The following is a 24614-nucleotide window of genomic DNA, read 5'->3' as shown; positions in this document are numbered from 1 at the left end:
AAGTATAAGGACTTCTGAATGCTCCGTGCATGCAGGAGCCTGTCTGTGAAAGCTGGCCCCTGTTGGGCCCAAGCAGAAAGTAAAGGAGGTGGCTGTGACTCAAAAGCCAGAAATACTGAGAGAGAGCCTAGAGGAGTCCATTGCTGCCACACTGATGGTAACCCTTGTGAACACCTTCCCACCCTGTGGAAAGCAGCAAATTGTAACAGCCCAGAAAATGCTTAAGACGTGTCAGAATTTCGAGTTCTGCTGTGTTCCTGAACATCTTTCCTCAAACTGGAGGAGGTTTTTTCCCTGCCTCCCGCTCCCCTGGGATTGTTTCCTGTACACAACAATCAGATTTTAGTGATTGCAACTTTTTCTTTTCTGATTTACAAGCCTACATGAGGTCTTTTGGATTCATTATGCATGAACCAGTCTGTATCTGGGGACGAATGATGTTCCATCTTACTTTCTTTTTGCCCTTGCACTGAACAGTTTTGTTTTTTAACAGAAATGCTTTTTTCCTTTTGAGAACTCTCAGAAATATGTTCCTTTAAGAGCCTCCTACATGGTATGCATTTGCCATTTGTAAACAGTATGTCAAAGAATGATTTGATTCAGTGGTGAGGCAGCCAGATATTTGCATGTCATGAGGTCTAAGGGAAACAAACTGACCCTCAGCCTTCCCCCATCCAGGGAAATTCTGATGGGACCCTCAAATAGCTCTGGCAAAGTGTTCTGTTTCTTTTGGACTTGATGGATGCTTGTTTCTGTGAAGACGTGTAATTATTTCTTCCTTTATTTTGCTGCGCAAGTTACTGAGAGAAGCAGCTTAAAACTAAATGTGAGTATTGAGGCTTTTTTTCCATTATTCCTTTATCTGATAAACTTTAAACTTGTTAGTATAGAAGGTACTTAGTTTGATGTTTTGAGCAAGAGTGCAGGAAGTTTTTCCTAACAAAACTGCTGAATAAATTAGATGCAGACTTCCACATATATATTATGTTTTTAATTTTGTGTACCTAAAGAGATAGAGTTTTAAAAAAAAAATTTAGTAATTATTTTCATTGTATTAATTGGCTCCCCCATTAATTTGCAGAAAGATTGTCTGGGGTCTCCCTTGTAAAGAGATGAGAATAAGTTTTGTTTACTCCAAAGAACCATCCAACAAAATATGAGTATGCTTTTTCCCATTACATTTTTATCTCCTAGCAAGATTTCATTTGCTTTTGCAAGAAAAAATTCTAGATAGTGTATTTTCTGTTAAGTCACTTGTTTCTAGCATGAGTACTTTTAGCACCTAATGTGGATTGTTCTTGATTTTGGAAGTAAAACAGTTTCCAAGCTGGCTTTTGTAAGAAGTCAAAATATTGCTATAAAAAACAAGTATCATCTTCAAATTCTCCCTCCATGAGATGTTTTCTGTTATATTTCTTTATTTTTAGGATCATACATTTTTTAGAATTTACATTTAGAAATTAAATTTCAGATGCCTTTTTTTTTGGTTTGTGTTAATATTTTTGTTCTCTTTGTGCAACAAGTTGTTATTTGTACAGTAACAGAACAAACTGCAGTGGATTTGATATATTAACATTATTACAGATTGCTGGTGGCCATCCCTTGTAATTTTAACTCAGGATCAGGAAAATCGCTTTGACTCAAGGGTGTTTAATTGGTAGAATACTGAGATGATACTAACTAACTAACAAGATTAGAGAAAAATTAATTCAAAAGCTGCTTGAAAGAGATTCTGATGTATGGTGTCTCCAAATTATTTGCGGGCAGTCATAATTTATAAGGCATGTCTTTTTTGGTTGACATGGTAAGACGCATGTTCTGTCGTCTCCGTACCCATAATCCCAACTTTTTTCATTTCTTTTCCCTACCAGAGTTTTATTTCTTGAAACAACAATTAAAAGCTTTTAGTATTGCCTAACCATGGACAGACAGACAGAAATATTTTAACCAGCATGCTTCCAAACATCAAGCCCAAAATCAGAGGGTGAAATTCCAAACCTGTTGGAAGGAGCAGCCCTCCTGCCGACTCAAGCTCTAGGTGTTGTCAAGGCTTTCAGATCACCTGGAGAGTAAATCTGAGCAGAGTTTTACTCCACATTTCCCTGCCAATTTAGGGTAAATTATGCTCATAAATTTATCATCTCTAGTTCAACTGTTCTATTAAAATCTCTAGAGCCCTAAGTTTGGAAGCTGGCGTGGTGAAATGCTGCTAATGTTCCACTTGGGCTGCTGCAGCTGAACTCATTCTTTTGGGAACGGGGCATGCAGCTCTTATGAGAAAGGAGGCTGTGAGCTCCTTGTTTCATACATTTGTGTTTTCCTGTAAAATGTCAGAGGGATCAAGTAAGGACATTTGTGTGGAAATATGCAAACATGACTCCAAGAAAACAAGTTAATAAAACCCCATGGCAGAAATTCTGTAGCAGAGATAAAGGGAAGGACAAGACTCACAAAGAGAAGCTACACTACCTTAGTTCCTTCATAACGATGGCTAATTCTAATTTCTGCTAGAAGTCACCCTGGAGAGGAATTTGTATCTGTCCTTTAGCTAAAAAAAGTGCCTTACTCATTAGCTTCACCAGGTTTAAGCTAGTTTTTGTGAATATCCTCATTCTCTGTTGCCATGTAGTACGTGTCAGCTATCTTCCCTTCTTGTTCCCCTTTCTTAAACTTAGGAGGTTTTTTTGATTCTACTTCATTCATGCTACTTTTCTTCCCAGCTATGGTTGTCTTTGAATTTGTTCAAGATCCATGTAAGAGGACTGGTTAATTCTTGCACATCTCAGTGTAATGGATCTGAACGGGATGTCCTCATTGGTTACTGGCCTCACACTTGAGAGGCTTTCTCAGAAAAATATTCATCTTCCTGTAATGTGTCTTTGTGCATAGGTAGCAGAATTAATAGCAAGAATGACCAAGTGCCAGAGGATGGTGTAGTTGCTGACTGAACATTTTGCATAAGAATGTCATCATAACCTCAGAGTCACAAAGGACAATTGCAAAGTGCGCAACTGGAGCATTTTATTGCTTTGGCTAAATTTGGAAGTGTTTTCTACCTCTAGCACTGGGAGTTGACCAGTTGGCAACCTTTGCACACTGCTTTTAACTATCCCAGGCCAGTGCCATGGAAACAGCCTGATGAGCAGACCCATCTTATGACAAAGGTGCAGTGAATGGCTTCCCACTCCTGACGGTTTGCTCTCTGACCTCGAGGAAGTCAATTACATTGCTTTGACAAGTATTAATCTTTTCTGTAGACAAGCAACTCACAAATGTGTTTTAGGATTACTTTATTACTGTTGTTAGAAAAGCATCCTGAAACCTTTGAAAGGAAGGCTGTAAAATACCTCAGAGGTTTAGGTTTCATTCTATTTATCAGAAGCCCATAACAATATTAGGCTTAAACTTGCTTGTCAAGATCAGTCTTTCTCAAGTGAACTCTTCAAGTTTCAAATTCAGCCACATAATGATTAATTTATGTACTAAAACATACAAAACTGTGGCATAATTAGAGTTCAAAAATCTAACTTGCATGGGAAAAAATGTTTAGAGTAAAAACTATTTCATGCCGGTCTTCCAACTGGCAATCTTTCTTTAGTTTAGTGCTTGAAAGTTGAAGAGCATTGAGAACTATTTCAAATTAAAAGATCAAACAGTTTGGGTTTATTTGATTATTTAAAAATACAGTAGCAGAATTCTTAATTTGTTTATCACTTGCTTAGACTTTTTACTGAAAACATTTAATAAATTTTACATAAATTAGCAGAAAGGCTTTGGATTGTATTTGTTCCTTGGTGCAGTTCTGCCACTGTGTTCCACTCTCCCCCTCCTCAGACAAACATTTTTCACCACAGCTGATCAGAATTATCTGAACACCATCCTCTACCAAAACTAGTCAAATCCATTTGAGTTTTGTAAAGATGGTTGTTGCTAAATTCTTCACATCGTCACTAGAATAAGTCCACAACCAGACTCTACAGGTATCAGTGGGCTCACTGTTCCACAATATCCTTGAGTTAAATTACATATTCTTAAATTGCTCCTTCATGTTAGAAAGGAATTTCTTCATTCTTACCAAATTTCCTCCAGCATTCTAAGATTTAGTGGTAGGTTTTATTTGTCTGAAACAAATGCTGACTCTCTTGGATGTTCAGATAAACATTAGCCTTAATTTTTCTTCAATCGGATAAGGTCAATCCTACACTAGAACCAATTTTTAGATAGTGTATATTTATAATCACAGGAAGAAATTCACTCTGAAGTCATGGTGCCAAAAACAAAACAACAACAACAACAAAAAAGACTTTTTCACATATCAGGACATTACAAAAATCCCAGCAGGGCAGTTACTGAAGGGTCAGTAACCTCACATCATAATAAAGAAAGACAGAATACCATGGTCTACTAATTTTAAATCATAGCCACTTCTAGACTATTTTAAGTAGAAAATGTTTAATGTGTGGTGCAGAGACTTTAAGGCTCGAGGGAAATATTAGGATACCCAGTCGCATAATTGTTCTGCAGATTTTATCTCCCAAGAAGGCAGAACAGGTAATGTAAGAGTCACAAAGGCTTCAAGTAGGGGGCAAATGTCACTGGTGGGGACTCAGGGCTGAATCTCTGTAAGGACTGGTCATTGCTGCTGCCACAGGATGTGAGGATTCAAGCTAAAACTGAGTCAATGCTATGTTATCCCCTGTCTTGTTTGACAGCACATTATCTACTCAACTGCTCAAGACTCCAGAGGTCTTTAAGTACCATTTTTTGCCTGTTTAATGGATGATTCACAAAGCCACATATTTAAAGAGCAAAAATAGGAAAAGCACCAACATTTTTTTCCTATATTTGTGACCCTGTTATTTTTCCTCCTGGTAGAGGACCAAAAAGCCAAAGACCTCCACTCCCTGGTCTGTTTTCCACCAGCCCCACTCCCAAAAGGGTTCTCCTAAAAACGTTCACTGCCTTCAAAATTCCTTTTGTGAGACCACTTCTAAAACTATTTTTACACTGTGAGTCCATATATCCCTTGACTGTGCTAGGATGAAATGTGCTGGATAACTATCAACAGTGAATATAGGACATGATGTAAAGGAATGTGTATATCTGAATATTTAATCTTTTTTTTTCCCCAGCCCAAAAGCCAGCAGTCTGCCCCTGATGCACCCATGTAGATAATCTTAAAAGGCTGTCCTGTCCACAGTGTGTTTAAGGCACCCAGGGCAGGAAATAAAAGCAAAAAGCCACCCTGCTATAATTCCACATCACTGGTGGTATGCACACACAGCTGAATTGCACTAGTTTGTAACTGCAGCCATGGTGCAGATACTGAGACTTCATAACAGAATTGTGCATAGTACTGCCCAATAGATAATAATTCTGCACACCAACTGCAGAATTAAACCCTAATCCAGACAATATTAAACCACCTAATTTGACATCCATGAGTTGAGATAAATTATTCAGCTGCATTAATTTGCACACAGATGCCAGTGTTCCTAGTGATCTGTTTTAAGAGAAGACACAGCAGGTGGTCATGTAGCACTTAGAGAGAAGCAGAAGGAAGGGAAATAAGTCTGTTGAAGAGTACCCACAGCATATTTTGATGTTGGTTGTTTGTTGTGAGCTCTCCTAGAAACCTTTCTCGCCATCTGTCTCAGTTATATCATACAACCAGTTCATTACTGTAAAAATGGTATAATACAAAGAGTGACACTTCTTTCAGATTTTCTTTACCAGATTATATGCTTCGTGGTCTGTCTACCTAGGAGATGCAATATATGCATTTTAATATGCTTCTGCTGTTATTATTATATCTCTGTATTCCAAAAACAGTGCAACTGCACAGCATCATTAGTGCTAAATATCATAACTATACCTACTGTGCTAATTGTCTTCAAAAATCCAGTGTCCTTAGGTAGAGATCAGTCTGTTTCTAGCTCTCTTCAATGTTTCTGCTTGCCCCTTCTCTCCTTGTTGCCTAGAGAAGCTGTGGATGTTCCACTCCTGACAGGGTTTAAGGCCAGGCTGGATGGGGCTCTGGGTAGCCTGGTCTACTGGGAGGGGTCTCTGTCCATGGCAGGGGGATAGGAAATAGGTGATTTTTAAGGTCCCTTCCAACCCAAACCATTCCACTATTACTTAATCCTGCCTCTTGGAATTGCCCATCTTGAAGCCTATTTTCCCTTGGGATGGATTGGAGAGTGGTGCAGCAGTGGTTGCCCCAAACATCTCAGATATAACAGGAAGACATTTGCAGTGCTACATTTGTAGTGGCCAGCTTTTCTTAGACTGTACAGCAGTGGCTTTACAATTATTTCTGTTGTGATAAGCAGCCTAGGGCTTGTCATCATCCTATTTTCAGAGATGAGCTTGGTAAGAAGGTGCCAACCAAGCCTGAGGTTGCTTGCAAGCAGCAAAACTGGCCTATGGAATATTTGGCCTACAAATCAAAATACCTGGAAATAAAGCTAATTGAAGTAGGGATCTTACATACCAGTACTACTGACAGTAGCTTCTGCTTTTCCTAAGCTGTAATGCTATCTAACTCATCACAATCTCTTAACAAGGCTGAGACTAGAAAACTTTAGATTTGGTTCATTTTGATAAGGTGTCATCCTTTTATTAAAAGAGTGCTGTTTCTCAGTTTATATTTTTCCTCAGGAAATTAGGTTAGGTTGGCATAGCACAGCTGGAGATAAGAGGGAAAACCACTGCAGCAGACACTTGATTATCATTTGGGGGATTTATGTTTGGGTTTGGGAGAAGCAAGTATTTCTTTTTTTAAATAGGGTAATGAAAATCCTTTCCAATTTTAGCTTGTTGCTAACAATGCTGCTGCTGATCTTTATATTTTTGTTCATTTTATTTTTTAAAGCAGTTCTAAGTAGATCACAGGCTTTTAAATAACCCTTCTACAAAAAGCTGTGCTGTGTAGACAATTATAGTTATTTTTTTTATTATTTTAATTCATGTGATGCACCCCTTCTTACACAATAGAGTAATCTTCATCCACCTTGCTATTCCTGAAATAAAATGTAAGGGTAGGGAAATCTGGTCTCTACATCTAGGACATCTGCAAAGATGAGAAATTACACATTTTTTTCATTAAGATCTTAATGATTACTATCAGAATCAGCATTCCCTATTGAAGTTCTGTTACTTCTTGTTAGTGGCAAGACTGTTTTCACCAGTGACCTCCAGACACTTCACTCACCCTTGTACAACAGGTATAATTTCTTGTAACTACTGTTTTTCCTGGGAAAGATTTCAGCCCCAAAGGCAGACTTGTGTCACTTCCAGGGAGGTGTGTCCCTGCCAGGTGGTGTCAGTGTATGGATGAGATGCTGCTGTTTCCTTGGGGCACTTCTGCCCAGCTGTGCAGGCATTTTGTGCAGATGTTGCTCTAGCAGAGATGGTTCCAAAGTGCTCCTTTGATTTTCTGCTCCCTACCAGTATCCAAAGGGGGCCTGGAGGGAAGCTGGAGAGGGACTCTTCATCAGGAGCTGTAGTGATAGGACAAGGAGTAATGTGTACAGACTGAAAGATGGGAAATTTATTATAGACATTAGCAAGAAATTCTTCATGGTCAGGATGGTGAGGCACTGGAAGAGGTTGCACAGAGAAATTATGGATGCCCCACCACTGGAAGTTTTCATAGCCAGATTGGATGGGGCATTGAGCAGCCTGGTCTAGTGAGAGGTGCCCCTGGCCATGGCATTGGAATTGGAACCAGATGATCTTTAAGGTTCCCTCCAACCCTTAAAATTCTATGAGTCTAGGGATGAACTCACTAGAGGAAGTCTCACAATAGGGATGAACTCACTGGTGGAAGTCTCAGATCAGGACTTCAGTGTATGTCTTCATTTCTAATTTTCACTTTCTGTTTATTTAAACACTTTTTGATGTATCATTCATGATTCCCTAATCACGGATTGTAGGTGACTGTCAAGACAAGAAAGGGTACTTGAAAAAAACAGGCATCTGCAAGAGACCTGTTTTGTTTTTATGAGAATGCCATCACTCCTGTCCCAATGCCCATAAGAGAATACTGAGGGCTTTTGGAGACTTTTACCCTCCCTCTTGTAATTCAGCAGTGATAAATTTTCTGTGGTCCATCACAGAATCACTTTGCAACTCCCCCTGCTGAAGCTCATGAGCATCCTGTCCCCCCACTTCTCCGGTTAGAGGGAGGTCCCTCTGGATAACAGCACATCCATGTGGTGCATCAGCCTCTCCTCCCACTGTGGTGTCATCCACCAGTTTGCTGTGGGTGCCACTCTGTCCCATCTAGCTCACCAGTTAGTTTGAATGTTCTTTATCAGATGAGCCCTTTGTAACAGATGCAATCCTCAAACCTGTTTTCTGGTTCAATATGGGAAGCACAACTAAGAATACTGACAGGATTTTACATTGAAACTACAACAGTGTGCAGCTGAATTATTTCGTCACTTCATTTTATTCCATACCTTTGACAGTAGTCAGAAAGGAATGAGCTCCACAATGACGCAGGAGAAAATTCTACCAGACTATGTGAAAACCTGTAAAAAATGTGGGTAAGAATTATTTCAGAAAAAAAAAAAAAAAGAATTTAGATGACTACACCGTTTGAATTTGTATGGTGTAAACAAAGCAGACAGCAATACCAATTAAGGAAAAAATTACAAAATTCCTGAGATGCTTGATCTCCTAGTTAAGCCATAGCTCTTGCCCTTTTTGCTTGCAGTCATGGGGTGTGTAAACACAGTACAGTTCAGTACAAATTACCAGACCAACCTCCAAAATATCTGCTTTGCCTTGACACCCCACCAAAACAGTGTCACTTGTGGACCATGGAGCAGGATACTTGGATTCTTATGGCTGCATCCCATCCTGGCTGCTTAAAGGAGAATTTGAACAGTGAGACCTCTTCACTCACTCAGATGCTTCCAGGACCTGACACTGTATTACTAACCTGTGCCACAGAGATAAGATAGTTCAGAGTTAGTACCTGTGTCTTCTTTCCTGTAGGTTCTTGGTTTGACTTGATCTGTAATATATTCTCTTAATTCCTATTGCTTCTCTAGCCATTTTTAGAAAAGCAAATATTACAGAACGCTTAATGTATGTAAATGCATAAGACAAAAATAGAAATAGGGAAAATGAAGTCAGCAAATTCATGCAAATAAGGCAAATAATGTTAGAAAATTAAAACATGCAAGTGCAGGTAAGTACCTGAAAATGAAAAAGTGCCTAGGGCAGCTTGCAGGGTGTCCTCATCATAAGATATCAAATTATTTTTCTTATCCTTCGGTGCTTATATTTAGATTGAGAAATAGTCCATTAGAATTTCCACAAAGTGAAAGATAGAACATTTTTACCTATATGTACGTATCTACATCCATAAGTATATACTAATTCCTTACCGAGTAGTATGAATGTTTCTGGGCTTTTCATTTTTGTATGTGGTGAGGGAGATTAACAAATATTCATAGAAAACATCAAGATTGATTATTGAAAGGTATATTAACTTTGTGGCTCTGCATTATATCTCCAGTGAGAAAAAAAAACCACATTATTTTCCTGATGGTTCCATATTTATCAGGATTCACAACTTCACAACCATTTTCTTTCAGCTTTCTTCACTGGAGGTCTTCTAGTGCTCTGCATTTTATGGGAAATAATTTGACTCTCCAGAAAGTCCCTGTCCTAATTTGTAGCTAAATTCTATCTTAGTCTGCTTTAACAGCAGGCTGACCAGCCAGCTCTCTTTTTTGTATTTTCGCCTCTTTTAACATTCAGTCCATGAAACTGCTGCATTCTCAGATCTGACCCCAGGGACTCCAGTTACAATATCCTCACGTCCTTGGCAACATCTCTCTGCACCTCCTTGAATATTCTTACCATTAAAAATGATACCTCATATCCCTACCTACCAGGTACATAAAAATCAACAGTATTTAGCTTCCAATTTAAGATGTTCCAATTTAAATAATTAAATCATCTTTTCCCAAGGAATGGCAACATCACAGTTTTTCCCTGTGCCTAGGACTCGAGTTAGCAGCTGGCATGCTGGAGTCAGCGTTTCATTCCATGAGAGTGAATAACATCAGATCTCCAGAGATTTCTTAGCTGACCTTCAAAACACAAAGTCTAGCTTCCAGCAAACTTAAAGTAAACACATTTCTCTAGAGATTAGGATCAAAGCATAAGAAAAACATTCTATTTCACTGCGTGGCCCTCGTACCATTACTTATTTATTGGAGCAAAGATAAGTGGTGCTGGGAGAGACGAGATTCATCTTTTTTGTTGCATTTTCTAATGATAAAAGTAGAGTTTAACTCTTCGCAAGAGTTACCCATATTTTTGCCAAAAGGTTTGCAAAAAATCTTCATTCTTTTGCATACTATTGCTGCTTCATGCCCAAACATGGTCTTTTACGATGATTCATGGTCAAACTCTGAAGACTGTCTGAAGAAAAGTTTTGGGCAACTTGAGCATTTTACTAGAGAAGCAGTCCAAAGATACCCTCAGGCTTTGAATCTGTTCTTGGGGGTACTTAAATAAGTTCTCAAGCAACAACTCTCATCTGTAGAACAGGATTAATAGCACTTTGCTCCCATATCCATATAGGAGTTTAGGAGGTTAATTACATTGCAAATTCAGTCGTTCTGAAGTATTACAGTAGTGGGTCTTGTTTGTACACACAGCCTGAGCTTCCTGAACAGACTGACTCCCTGCAGGGAAAAATAGCAATAATCAAGAGAACTGCTTTTTAAAAAAAAAATTACTTGGAATGCAGAGTTTTTGATAACTTAAAAACCTGATTGACATTCATTAGAATGAAAATACAGAGATGTTTCTACAGATATGGGAAGCTATTTGTTGGAGAGCTTTGTGCAACAAAAATGCTGTATAAGTAACAAAACTTTTCATGAATATCCTGTTTGGGTTTTGGTCTCTTTTAGGCTGAGATGAAACTCTGTCAGGAATCAGGTGAACTGATCCAGCAGGGAGGGCATCAGAAAGGTGGTTCACTGGGGGTTAACCTCCGAGGCAGCTCATAACTTTAGTTCCCTCTAAAAAAAATAAATGAAAATCCTCTGAAACCCAGTTTCAAGCCTGTCCTGTGACCTTGACTATGGAGAACAGTTAACCACAAACACTCCTTGATTGTGTCCTTAGACACCAGTTTATACTTCTTCCCCGACAAAGACAAAATGCGCAAAACTTAACCTTGACTTTGGTCATGACTGTGATTGTGCATTAAAGACACTGAGCTCTGCCTGTCTTTATATGTCATGTTCTGTAAATGTACAAGCTGATGGATGTAATTTTCTCATATAAATGGGTTTATTTGTTATACGTACAAATCGCTGTTTGATCTTAAGGAAATGGAAGTCCTGATTCAAGCCCTGTTATATTGTTTTTCCAAGGATATCACATAAAACACATCAGAAATATTTTTAAGAAAGCATGTTTCCCACTGATCTGGGTTCCAGATTATTTTATTTCTTTACTACACCCTGTCTTGGCTGACAGGGTGTAGTAATATTAAGGGCAGTGAGAAATACAATATATCAATTCAACTCAAGATTTTCAATTTACAGGAGCAATGAGTTTTCCAATCAAGTAATTACTTTTGGTCTGAAATTAGCATGACAGCCTCACCTCCTGCCCCCTTTCCACTGTTTTACTACTACACCTCTCAGGACAGATTAATAAATGCCTGACTTTATGCACTGGTGCCAGTGGAAACCTGCAGTAATTGTTTTTTTTCTCACAGCTCAAAAAACCATTTTGGTTTAGAGCTTACCAAAGCAAAAACCCAGAAAAAGATTTTGTGCCTTTTTAAAGCTGAACCATGACTATAAGACAGTCAGTGAGTGCATGAAAACAAAGTATGAGGGTGTAACTCTAGGTGGACTGGATGTAGGCTTTGTCATGGCTGAGAACTGTCTCAGATCTTGTCTTTTGTATGTTCTTCCTTATTCTCAGGCTGTGCATCTGGTTATGAGAAACTAATTCGCACTGTTATTGAAAGTGCAAACATTTCAGCTGCCCAAAGTCACTGACATGTAAATATTTTAGGAGACCTTCCCCAGTCATTTTCAACTCTTCTAAAATTCACGATTGCTGGTGCTGGCTGCAGCTACACCCATTGAGTTTAATGAAGAATGCAACCCAACAAGCCCAGCAGATGTTGTTGGGGTTGCTTCACTGTGAACTTTTTGGTTTCTTCTTCCTTCATTTCCAAGAATCAAGACCCAATTTTAGCAAAGTGATGATGATCCAACCAGCAATAAGAAGACTGAAATAGGTCTTCATCTCCATAATCCTTAAAACATTCACTGTTGCAGATCTATGAGCAGCTGAGGCTTGGATGCTTGTCCAAGCCTCTTTAGCCTGAAAAACTGAAGGGTGGGAAATTCATATAACTGACTCTCAATAGATTTGTGGTATTTCCTGCACTTGTCTGGCAGAGAAATATAAACTATTTCACATTATTTTGGTACTGCCAATGTGGAATTCAATATAGAAATAAAGAAATATGTAAGAAAAAACAATCTTTTCCAATAACAACAAGGAAAACTTTCTTTGAGTTCTGATTTTGTTTGACTTATTATTTAGTTTGTTCTTCTTTATATTTCACCCTTTTGTTCTCCAGGAGTATTTGTGTGACCTTACAAAGCCACAAATATAAGCAGCACAGTTGGGATAATGCAAAAAACTGTCATGTATCCTGGAATCCGTTCCTTCCACTGGGTCAGGTAGATCTGGGGGTATTTTGAAAAGAAAGGAATGAGCAGAAGGACAGGAGTATCAAGAGAAAGTCAGGAGCACACGACAAAGTGCCTGCCTCTTCTCTTTGGCCTTTAAACTCTTCAGTTGGTTTCATTTCTGAATTATTGCTTCTATCTCCATTACCCAATTTCTGGATGAGCCATATCTCAGAATCCAGTATATAATGCTCACAATGCCAGTAGTTTTACGTAGAGGATGTGAAGTTGGCTTCATTTTCAGGTGTCTGACCTGGAACAGTGTTAGAATAAGCTGAAGCAGCCCTCTTGCTCCCCATCATGTAGGTGATACAATTTACAGTATATGTTGTTAAAGGCTACCATTTTATTGTTGAACAAGCCAGCATTAAGAAATCCAGGGCACTGCAAATGACCAGGAAATGCCTGTCTACCTTTCACAGGTAATGCAGCATTACTTAGTATTTGAGCAAGCATTATGCACTGAATTACACGATTTTTCCCTCTTTTGCAGATCACGTGGAGGGCCCCAGCAGGATGAACAGAAGCCACACAGACTGTCATTTCTGCCTGCAGTCTCTCCGTGGCAGGAAATACGCACTAAGAGAAGAAAATGCTTACTGTGTTCCATGTTACGACAGCCTGTACGCCAACCCCTGCGAAGAGTGCAAGCAGCCCATTGAGTGCAACTCCAAGGTAAAGATTTAGCTTGCACTGTTTGTTCCTTGTTAAATTATACACAAATCCAACTTCTTTAATGGTAGATGTAATACCCATCCCTTTGCATATCCCAGTATCACTGAAGAGACCTAAGCATAGCAGTTGTACATCCATACACAGCAGAGTGAAACAGCACTATTTTCCCTGAATAGGAAAGCTCTGGATCAAAGACGAGGAAGTCTGCACATGCATACAGCATGCAGCAGGGCTGTGGAGTATGTGTGGACCTCAGCTGGGCTCCATCCTTCACCTCCAGTCGCTCACTGGCTGCAGAGGCTGCACAGTGCTGGAGGGGGGGTGATTAGGAGGACAGTGTAATTCAGTGTATCAGGCTGATTGACACTTTGGAATTTCTGAGACATGTTCATTGAAAAAATATTTTGAGCATTGAATAAATTACTTTTATTGTAGGTGTTGACAAGCAGATGCCAAGCTGAGAAGACAACATGTTTATAATTTGCATATTCTCTCTCTATCTCTCTTTTGGAAATTAAGGGGTTTTTTTAATTTCTGCTTAATTCCATGCTTACCTTGCTTATCTCACAGATGGTGTATTAGTGACAGTGCTTCTGACCTTGTCTTTCCTTTCACCTCTCCATTTTTTACAACATTAATTAATAATTCAAGTTCCTCTGTGGTCTTTGACAGACTTTCTAGTGCCCCATATTGCAATTTAGAGGATGTATACTTGACATTGAATTTCAAGGTCAAATGAAACCTATCAAAAAGCATTTATTTTGCTAAGTCCAGTGTGTACTGGTCATCTTCTCCCATGCTCTCTTTGCCTATGTTCCTTAGAAAGAAAATAACAGAAAAATATTAAAATAAACCTCTTGGGAGGCTTTCCCAGCCCAAGCACTTCAAGGCACATAGTCTGCATACAGGAATCATCCAAGGAAAATGTTGATTTGGACGAAGACACTCTTCAAAGTCTCATCAGCATTTCACCCACAGCAATATTGAACACATAGCACCCATCAGATTAACCAGGAGACCACACACTTTGAGTTCACTTAATTTCACCTTTAAAATCAAAAATTAAATCAGTGACAGAATTACTATTGTTGAAGATCATAAACAAAAAGCCGTGTCTTTGGACTGAGCGGAAGGAAAAAATGCGAGAAAAAAGCAGATATGGTAAGAAAGGAGGGCATCTGGCTAGAGACATCTAGAAAAGTGACACACAGAGATCTACAGCTGATTGCCTCACCTCTGCCAAGGGGCTAGAGCTTGGTTTTCTTCCTCTCCTCCTCACTCAGTCTTTGCCTCAGGCTGCTCTGGGCTGACAGCCCAGTTCCTGCAAAGTTCAGAGTGCTAATTAAAGCAAATCAAAGTGCTAGGTGCTCAGCACCTCCTGAAACGAAGCATGGTAGTTCTTTTATTTTTATCTCTTTAAAAGACAGGGACATGATCAAGGAGAACAATGAGATTGGACATGTACCCTTTTATGTTTCTTATTTATAAAAGAGACCTGGAAGGGTTTCTTTTTTAAGCTGGGAAGGTTTTTTTGAGGTGTATTTTTCTCTTGCTTTTCTAACTGTGGGAAAATTAAATCTGCTGTTTGGTCTTTTTTTGAATTCTTAGTCAGGATCTCATACAGATATTGTTACTCTTTCATATACATATGTTGTTAGCTCTTTCATCCCTTAAGCCCACTGACTCTTAAACATTTTTCTGTCAAGTTTTCAGGAGGATTTATATCAGATGTAAACAAAAGCAATGATTTTTTTAAATTTTACTAACAATCATTTTGTTCTCAATGAGATTTTAATTGCTTGTTTTCTGTCAACTATTAGAATTATGTCATGTCAGATGGAAGAAGAAGTAGTAACATTGAAAATACATAAGGTTCATTTCAGATTGTATAGAATCTTCTCAGATTGAGAGATTATATAGATTGTATAGAGTCTGTTTCTTCTCCAGTGGTCTGTTGATCACTAAAAATGATCTAAAAATGTTGATCACTTATTTCCCCTTGAAAAACAAGTGTAATATATAACATGATTCTTCCAACAAAAACATACCTCTCTGTTACATAGGGAAGGACATTCTGCCAAAGCAGCTCCTAATGGCCTCTGAAAGAGATCTACACAACACTGTGACGTTGAGTACCTACACCTTTCCTGAGCACACTTCTGGTTGGATCCACCACTGCAATGCTCTTCCTTGTTTTTTTCAGTTCTGGAAGAAACTGAAGGATAAAAGCACTGTAAATAAATGTTTTCATTAACATGAACTTACTTTCTCCAAGGATTTGGCCTACAAAGGCCGCCACTGGCATGAGGGGTGCTTCAGGTGTGCCAAGTGCAGTCGCTCACTTGTGGAGAAACCATTTGCTGCCAAGGACGAAGTATTGCTGTGCACTGAGTGCTACTCTGATGAGTATTCATCCAAGTGTTTTCACTGCCAGAGGACCATTATGCCTGGTAAGACAACAGGGGCCTTTTGTTGAGAAATGGAACCACATTTTTAATGATAACTACCTCTTGGAATAACCAAGCTACAGGGTCCTTGACTTTCAGAACAGCTTGGAGGTGACTATTCTTCCTTTGTGTGTAGCATTCTCCCAGGAGTAAGGAGAAGGCAGGCAGACACTTCAGATCTATCACTGACAGGTCTTATGAATCCTTATAAAAATATAAAGAGTTCAATAGAGTGTACATTTGTGTTCATGTGGTGTCCTTGATTCCGTTGCAGTTCTTAGGAAGCATATCCCGCTGTGAGAATAGGCAGACAAACTCAGCTATTGTCAGCAGAAGTGCCACATTAGACAAGTCATCTGCAAGTTTTCCACATTGACCAGACCCTGTGCTTGTGTTCTTTATACTAGTGCTTTCACTCAGAAATAATTTTTGTTTAAATTGTCAAAACATGACAATTTGCTTTCAAATCATTAGCAGCATTTTTCCTAAAATGAATAAAAGTCAATTTTACAATATTATCCTTGTTTACAATAGGCTTACTTCCTGCAATTAGGAATGTTGAAGATTCTGCACTTTCCATTAAGTTGCTTCTCAGCTTTTGATTGTGTCTGTTCAGGACACGCTCTTTTCATTGTCACCACACCAGTAAAGCCCATACAGCAGAGTGTTTACTGCCTCTTCACAGGCATCTGAAAGAAGCCACGGCACCATTTGTTGCAAAAGGAAGCTGCTTGCTTAGGAAAGTGTGTCCCTAACTTTTGGAACATCAGTAAATTTGGTAGTGACATTAGAATTTTATTTTTCAGTATATCTTAATGCCAAACAGTAAAATCCAGGCTGTGCAAAATTATAGTCTTACTATTGGCACTAGATTACTCAAGTTGTATTCAGCCTGTAACACTAGCTTGTATTTTTACAGTTTGTTTCCTTTTCATTACAAGCAAAATCTGCATTAGTGGAAGCAAATATTGTAACAATATAGTTGTGTTTATTTTAAGGATTTCTTAAAAATTTTATATCGTTTACAAAAATGTTGTCAAATAGGCACACCTCACTAGATGTGATCAAAAAAGTGCCAGAATACACTGATACTGTTTGCATCATTATCTTCTGGTGTATATCCATGCTGCTTGTTTTGTCACAGAGTCTAAATTCTTGCAGCAAATGGCCAAAGGTGTGAGAAACAGTGCAGCAGTGGCATGGGAATGCCAGCCAGTCTCTATATCATTCACTTCTTTCTCACCAACTTGCTAGCTCTGTGTTGAAAAGAACTAGTTGTGAAATTTGCCTTATGATCACTGGGATGAAGCTGCAAATTTTTCTGTCCGAATACAACCAGTAGTTTCTCCACTGGCCCCACAGTTCAGAAAACAGATACAGTGGGATTAATCAGATATAGCAGAAATCCTCTTCTTCATGTGGAAAGGATGGTAAAGCACCTTGCACCTCTCTGTGCAGTCTTACGCTACCTACAGATAGGAAGTTGAGGATGGAGATCCACTGGAAAAATTGCTCCCAGATATATGTGCATATCTTAGACTTATGTTTCTTTATCAAGATAAGACACCTGTACACAGAGATAAAAGCTCTGAGACTCCTCTGACAAACATTTAACTGAGCAACTTTCTGTCCTTGTGCTGTATCAAAAGCATCTAGTGAAACATGATAAAAAGAATTGTTGGTCTAGGACAGAAATGGTGAGCTATAGGAGAAGGCAGTGTAATGTGCTGTATCAGAGAAAAAATATTTATTTTTAGAAAGTTGCCAATTTGAGATAAGATTAAGATAAATAATGCATTTATAAGTGAAGGAGCCTTAGTTTAAGAAAGATACAAGACAGGCCAATAATAAATGTACTAAGCATCCAACAAACTAGTTTCTAATTTATAAAATTGCTGTGTACCTGAACATTATCACTGAGTTGGCTGGTTTGAGAGAAACTGAGCAATTCAAGCATAACCACAAAGAAGAAACCCTGAAAAATTCATATAAGACAAACTAAAAATCACAGCTTCGGCAATTCAGCACATCTTTTGCCAGATGAATATATGGCACTGAATGTGTTCTTGAAATTTCAAGAGCTTTCTTAAAAGCTCTGGATAACTGCTTTCTTGGGTAATCCAATGCTGATGTAGACAGTTCAAGACAAGACCATTCCCAACATCTAAAACTTGTATTACAAGGCTATATCTGAGAGGATTGTTCACTTTGGTTTTTTTCAGGTTCACGTAAAATGGAATTTAAGGGAAGTTGCTGGCATGAATCCTGTTTCGTTTGCCAGTATTGTCGGCAACCATTGGGAACCAAACCATTAATCACAAAAGACAATGAGAATTACTGTGTGCCCTGTTTTGAGAAGCAATTTGCTCACCATTGCTATGCTTGCAAAAAGGTAATTAAACACACAATACAAAAAAACGCCCTAGTGAGGCAATATTGCTCATGGAAGAAAGGGATGGATCGTGTGAAACATGTGGTGAACTAAGAGTAAAATCAGAGTCTTCCCATTGACACTGGACACTGAAAGGCAACTATGACAGTGCCTGCTGTCCACTCTTGTGGACAAGACTAATTGACTAATCAGACTAATCTAAGACTGATTATATCCGAAATAATCTTATTTGCCAAAACCAATGTTTTGGGCTTCTTTAGTTATTGGTTGTGATTTTTAGAAAAATTTAAATGGAAAGTTATATAAAACCCTTCTTTCCTGAAAATCTCTGACTTTGTCTTTGTAAACATGCCTCTTTCCATAATTTTTCAGATGTATTCGTATGTATAATTAGCCACCTGAACTGAGCAAATCATCCACAATCTTGGCTATTTTTTCTTGAAATTTATCAGGCAATTAGCAGATCAATTAACTTGCAATTGTGATAATACTGTTCAGGATTCCCACTGATCACTGATGCAATGTGTAATGATACCCTTGTGGGTACCAGAAATCTTGATTTGATTTCTTTTTCCCCCAAGTACAGATAAATCATATCTTCCCTCTCTTGACTTCTCATCTCTTGTTCATGAAAATACTCAAAGCATCATACTATATTAGTGTGATACTTTTCTCTAGGGAAATGTTTGAAGCTGTTTTTAAGGCCAGAATTTTACTTATTGTTTAGTACCTGCATCACTCTGGAAGCTTTTTTTTTTTCCACTCATCAAATAACTTATAATTTCCTGTAGTTATGTAATGATTACCTGTAAACCTCTACCTCTAACAAAAGCTTTTAATTTCAGGAAAATATGCTGTCTACTTTTTTCTTCAGTAACTAAACTTTAGAAAGTGCTTTTATATATTCCCAAGACTCTACATCTAGCCTTTAACTTGCATTAAATGAACACATGGCAATTATAGTAATTATGCTCAATGTTTATTACAGGCATTGATTTTAACACCACCTACATGAAATAATCAGGATTTTCTTCTTAAAAATTCTAGGAATGTAAATAGTCCCCCTACATAATAGCTGAAACTCACATCAATTCCCATACCTGATAATTGAGCCCAAATAAATTAAATTGCCAAACTGAATCTTGAATTTTTGTCAGTAATTTTTAGATTTTAATGGAAAAGCAAATGTAACCACAAAATAGCCCAAAACTGGAATGTTAAAGGGATTGGAAACTATTTCAATCTCTTTATTGCTTGACATGACCCCATATTATTCTTGATTTACCTGAAACTGTATTCCCCAGGGAAATTTGATGATATCACTATTTTTACTTAACTTTCTTCAACTTTTTCTCCTCCTGTTCCAACATTATTCATTCATTCATTCATTCATTCATTCATTCACTCATTAATTCGCTGTCATGCATGTGACTTGATAGTAGAAACACTGTCTTACAGCTCATCTTTATAGAAATTTCTCTGTACAGCCTCTCACAAATTCTGTGAAAGCAGCTCTTTACCACACATATAGGAGCCACATAACAACTGGAAATTTCCCTCTTCAGAAGTAACCAGTGCAGAGCTGTGAGTGTATTGCTGGCAAACAGAAGTAGATGACACTGATAAACATGATTTTTTTTTCTTCTTCTGATTGTGTAGACCTCCATTCTGTTTTACTTCTGTTTCTTTGCTGTCCTTCTTCCTGTTTAAAATACTGCTGCACTTGAGAGACAGCAAAATCCTGGTTGGAGATTAACAATTATCTCAGCATCAGTTCTCTCACCCACTGCCTGTCACTGAGAATTTATCTTCTGAGAGCACGCTTGATTCTAAACACTTATCTACAGTACAATAGAAAATTTCATTTAAAGATAACATATTTATTACAAATTATGAGGTTATACTGTGGTAGAAAATTGAAAATAACAAACCAGTAGCATATAGAATTCAACTGCAGATTAGTTAAATGGATAATCCAGATGAAAAAAAGTTGATGTGACGACCCTCTCTTCTCTTGTGCATGTTGGAAGAGAGAAAACAAGTGGAAGTACTTATGAAGGATTGGACAATCCTTCATGATTCACACCTTTGTTTCTTTGTTCTGCCTTTGTTTGTCAATACATTAGGTTATAACTTCTGGAGGAGTGGCCTACCACGACCAGCCTTGGCATGAAGAATGCTTTGTGTGTGCTGTGTGCAAAACTCAGCTGTCTAGGCAAAGATTCATTTCCAAAGATGAGTACCCATACTGTGTAGACTGTTTCAGCAAATTTCATGCCAAGAAGTGTGCTGCTTGCAAGAAACCTATTGCAGGTGAGTCTTGTCTTCTAGAGGGGACCAGACAGAAATGAATCATCAGTCACCTCTCAAAGACTTTCACTTTAGGAAAAAAAAACCTTAAAATTACTCCTATCATAATGAAAGACTGAAGGAGTTAACTATCATAGAGACTCTCTCTGTGTCACATGTCCTGTATCTTCCTAGGACATACTGATCACACATGTTCTCTAACAGATGAGGAGTGGTTTTATGTGCCCAAAGGCATTGTTTGATGTAGTATTTTCTGTAGAAAATTCCTCCTTAAGAATATTTCAAAAGGTGCTTTTTTTTGCTCTTCCCAGGACAGTACACACAAGCCCCTCTGTGATTTCTTCACAGTTTAATTTTTAAATGCAAATGTGATCAAGCTGAACACAGATTAACTGCCTGCTGGTAAGGCACACGCGTCAAATTAGAAAGCTTGCCAAATGCAGCAATTTCTTGAATTATTGTATACTTATATATGATTTATAATTAGACATGTATGTCACTGGTCTATGATAGCTGGAGTTTTCTGAGAACATTTGCTGGTGTTCTGCACTTTAATCCTATTATGTGTGGAGTCAGCTGTTGAAAAGTACTTCCTGATTCTTAGGTGGATGCTGCATATGCCATTGGACAAAGAAATCAATGAATACCCAATCACATGTGCATGATTTAAAAAATACCCAAACTACAAAACAACAACCCCATCAAAACTATTAAAATTCCCTCAATCTTCAAGATTTTATTTCAGATAATTCTGCTAGGAATATCATTATCTGGTAATTTCCAAAAGAATCCATCTTGAAGAAACTTAATTATTAAATTTCATTCAGAGTTCTATAGAAACTATACAAATATTGCAAATAACTTCCATGAGAGCTTGTTGGGAAGATCAGCAAACCTGAATGGACATTCTGATAAACCCATTGTGTTCAGATCTCATAATGGGACATGCAAGCGACTTGTGGCTTTGCTTTAAATATTACCCACTGTTTAAATTTTAAAGATACTTTTCAATTCAGCCAATGAAGAATATTTCACATTATGGATTTTTTCCTTCATTTTTCCATTCGCTGTATGAATGACAGACAACCTGAACATACATCAGAAAGTCATCTGTTGCATTACTGAACCAGGTCCAGAAATACTGGATTCAAATCTTCTCTTTTTTCTTTTTTTTCATACTCTCTTTCAGCTCTCGGAGGTGCCAAATACATCTCATTTGAGGAACGTCAGTGGCATGGGGAATGCTTTAGCTGTGCAAAATGCTCTGTTTCCCTGGTGGGCAAGGAATTCCTCACTCGGCAGGATGACATCCTCTGCCACAGATGCGGCTCTGCTTCATAGTCTGTGGAAAGCTCTACAGCTGCAGTATTCTCACTCTGTAGCAAGGTAGTTCATTGGTCTACTGTAAGAAAACCAGATAAAAGGTACTACAGTTATTTTGTCATTCAAGTAACTTTCCAACAGCAGTTTAACGTCGTAATTCTCAACTGCTTATAAACAAAAACTAATCAGCTGCCCCATATTGGTTAATAAAACAATGCAGAAAAGATTTGTATATATTTTAAGCCTAACTGCAGTATGTTTTCCTTGTAACATACTGCACTCTGCTGTTAGAAGCTTAAAAATTTATCTTTTATCACCTCTGAACTAAGAAGGATTGTGAAACGTTTGTTTGGCATATGAATAATGATGAAGCATTAGCACTGATTCACAGATGCAGATTTTGGCATGGAAAGCTGGGAACAAGCATTTTTCTCTTCAATCATAACATTGAAGTGAGCACCTTGTAAATATTATATTCTTCCATACTTTGGGCAAAAAAGATGCTGACAAAGCAGGCAGAAATTGTGAGTAGGAGATGCTTCCACATTGAGGAGCACAGAAAGGCCCATTCCAAGGGCCAATTCAACCGGCAAAAAGGTCACTTACCTTCCCTTACTGGGATTGCTACCCAAAGAAGTCACCCTAAATACTACAGCACAGCACGGATCCTTTCCCAAATTTGGGTGACTGTACTTAATTTTTTAGGCGTAGCTGCTCTAGAACATAAATAAACCCTAAACCCTATTTACGTTCTAGTTGCTCTAGAACACAAATATTTTCAGCTACTGCAAGAGGTAAGGAATGCCCAAGATTGAATAGTGCTGATGTACATTTTCCCATAACTAATATGCCTTAAGACACTGTTTTTGCTATGCCTTCAAATATAGGTCCAAAACATACTTTCTTTATTAGTTGACTCAAGAGCCAACTCATAGTGTTCCATTTAACCTTGTCCTTTCCTTCATTAAATATTGCTTTGCCAGCAATTGAAGCCCTGTTATGTGCTTGGTCTTTGATTCACAGTTCACTCCTCTGCTTGTGGACAGCAGGCTATCAACTGAACCAATTCCTGATTCATTTCACCATTAGCCACATGTGTTTTTTAACAGTATGTCAAGAATTAGTAATTGTCATTGCAAGCCAGACAGCTCTTTCTTGCAGCACAGGGCCTCAGTTTCTAAGTAGCCAGCCTTTATATCTGCTTGCTGAGCTCCAGCACTCAAATGTCTACTCTGAAAGGTCACCTAGAGCTGAGTCACAAACATATGTCTGCCTCCTTCTTCCACAGTGAGTGTTGCAGTGGCCTGGTTCCTGTGCTGGGCCATTGTGGATGGAGCAGTGGTGTTAGGAATGGCAGGCTCTGCACTGTCCAGCAGAGTTTGAGTCTCATCTCGGATGTCTTTAAGTCATTTTTCTTCAGACTCTGACCTTGAGAGCATAGGGTTATGTGGTTGGCTTGAGTGGCCTTTATTCATATTGAAGACAGCCATTATTTTAGGAAGAAAAGTGGAAAAAAAGGAAGAATATGTGTACATTGCTAAGCTAGAGCCAAGTGCAGTGGCATAAAATCAATATAGGTAATGATTGACCAATGAGTACATAGCAGTGTGTTGTCAGTCAATAAAATATTGATCTTTTGCTCTATGTGGTGTTAATTTTTGGTTTTCATTTTCTTCTTTCATCACAGCTTTTATTGCAGTCTAGAGTTTGATTAGTTTATGTTTTTCATTTTATCCCAGCTGCTTCCTTTTCTATTTACACATCTCCCATGACTGACACAGGTTCTTGGTAAGGCTTAGATTCTCATAAATAGAAATGTGCTTCATTGCCTTATATGTATAAATATGTATCTATATATACACACACAAAACATGGTGGTTCACAGTTATTTATGATGTTCTAAAAATTTGCACTGAAATATCAGAAATTAGTAAATGCTAATAGTCTTAAAATTTTAAATTAAAATGATGAATCACAATATTCGGGCTTGTCTGTGGGGTGTACCTTTTGTTTGTTTGTGTGAAATTACATTCAGCACATCTCAAGAAAGCGGTTTGCGCCCTTTATTCAGTCTCCTCTGAAGAATCATACATCTTAATTACAAATTGATGCAGGAATTACCAGGCAGCCTCCTAAGACATGAGAGAGTCACAGGTCAGACACACTGATCATGATAATCCCAGTCTTCCAGCCTTAACATTTATGAAAATTAAATTCTTCTCTGACTCATCAACTAATCATATTTTTAGAAATACCAACTGAATTATGTATTTCTTCTGCAGTAAATACAGTACGGTCAAACCTGACACTGAGCATTTTCACTTTAGAAAAATAGTAGTAGGAAATAAATGTGATTGCTATAAATAGTCTGAATAAAAGTTATATCAGATACAAATTGCTATTTCTTAGTCTCTGTCACCAGCTACTTGGTGCCTGAGTATAAGTACATATATGAGTATAAATATGAGTATATGTGAGTATGAATGCCTGAATATAAGTACAGTGGTAGTCTGGTGGTGGGCTGACCCCGGCTGGACACCTGATGCCCACAAAAGCCCTTCTATCACTCCCCTCTGCAACTGGACAGGGGAGAAGAAACACTCCTCAAGGCTCGTGGGTGTAGATAAGGAGAGAGAGAGAGACATCTCTCAGCAATTACTGTGACAGCAAAACAGTCTTGACTTAGGTAAAAAAAAATATTACCAGTCAAAT

The 24614-nt window shown here is 38.2% G+C and overlaps 1 protein-coding gene across 2 annotated transcripts; it reads left to right on the top strand.

Moving 5' to 3' along the window:
- Positions 1 to 363: 363 nt before the first annotated feature.
- Positions 364 to 23872, top strand: FHL5 (four and a half LIM domains 5). 2 transcript variants are annotated; one of them, XM_039727677.1, is made up of 7 exons: positions 364 to 553; positions 798 to 826; positions 13249 to 13430; positions 15706 to 15880; positions 18100 to 18269; positions 20396 to 20582; positions 21769 to 23872. In XM_039727677.1, the coding sequence occupies exons 3-7, from the start codon at positions 13272 to 13274 to the stop codon at positions 21918 to 21920; spliced, it is 843 nt and encodes a 280-aa protein (XP_039583611.1). In that variant the 5' UTR covers positions 364 to 553; positions 798 to 826; positions 13249 to 13271; the 3' UTR covers positions 21921 to 23872. The 2 variants fall into 2 exon arrangements, with proteins under 2 accessions (XP_039583611.1, XP_039583601.1); XM_039727667.1 differs by lacking the exon at positions 364 to 553 and having other exon boundaries at positions 569 to 826.
- Positions 23873 to 24614: the final 742 nt, after the last annotated feature.

The sequence above is a fragment of the Passer montanus genome, unplaced genomic scaffold (genome assembly GCF_014805655.1).
Source record: "Passer montanus isolate IOZ18808 unplaced genomic scaffold, ASM1480565v1 scaffold11, whole genome shotgun sequence".
In the NCBI taxonomy this organism is placed as follows: domain Eukaryota; kingdom Metazoa; phylum Chordata; class Aves; order Passeriformes; family Passeridae; genus Passer; species Passer montanus.
This window is presented reverse-complemented; position numbering and strand designations above follow the sequence as displayed.

Bases quoted from the DNA above. Each gene is read 5' to 3' on its own strand.
- FHL5 (XM_039727677.1), top strand. From the start codon at position 13,272: ATGAACAGAAGCCACACAGACTGTCATTTCTGCCTGCAGTCTCTCCGT. The intron at 13,431-15,705 runs GTAAAGATTTAG...ACTTTCTCCAAG, and splicing joins CCATTGAGTGCAACTCCAAG to GATTTGGCCTACAAAGGCCG. The intron at 15,881-18,099 runs GTAAGACAACAG...GGTTTTTTTCAG, and splicing joins CCAGAGGACCATTATGCCTG to GTTCACGTAAAATGGAATTT.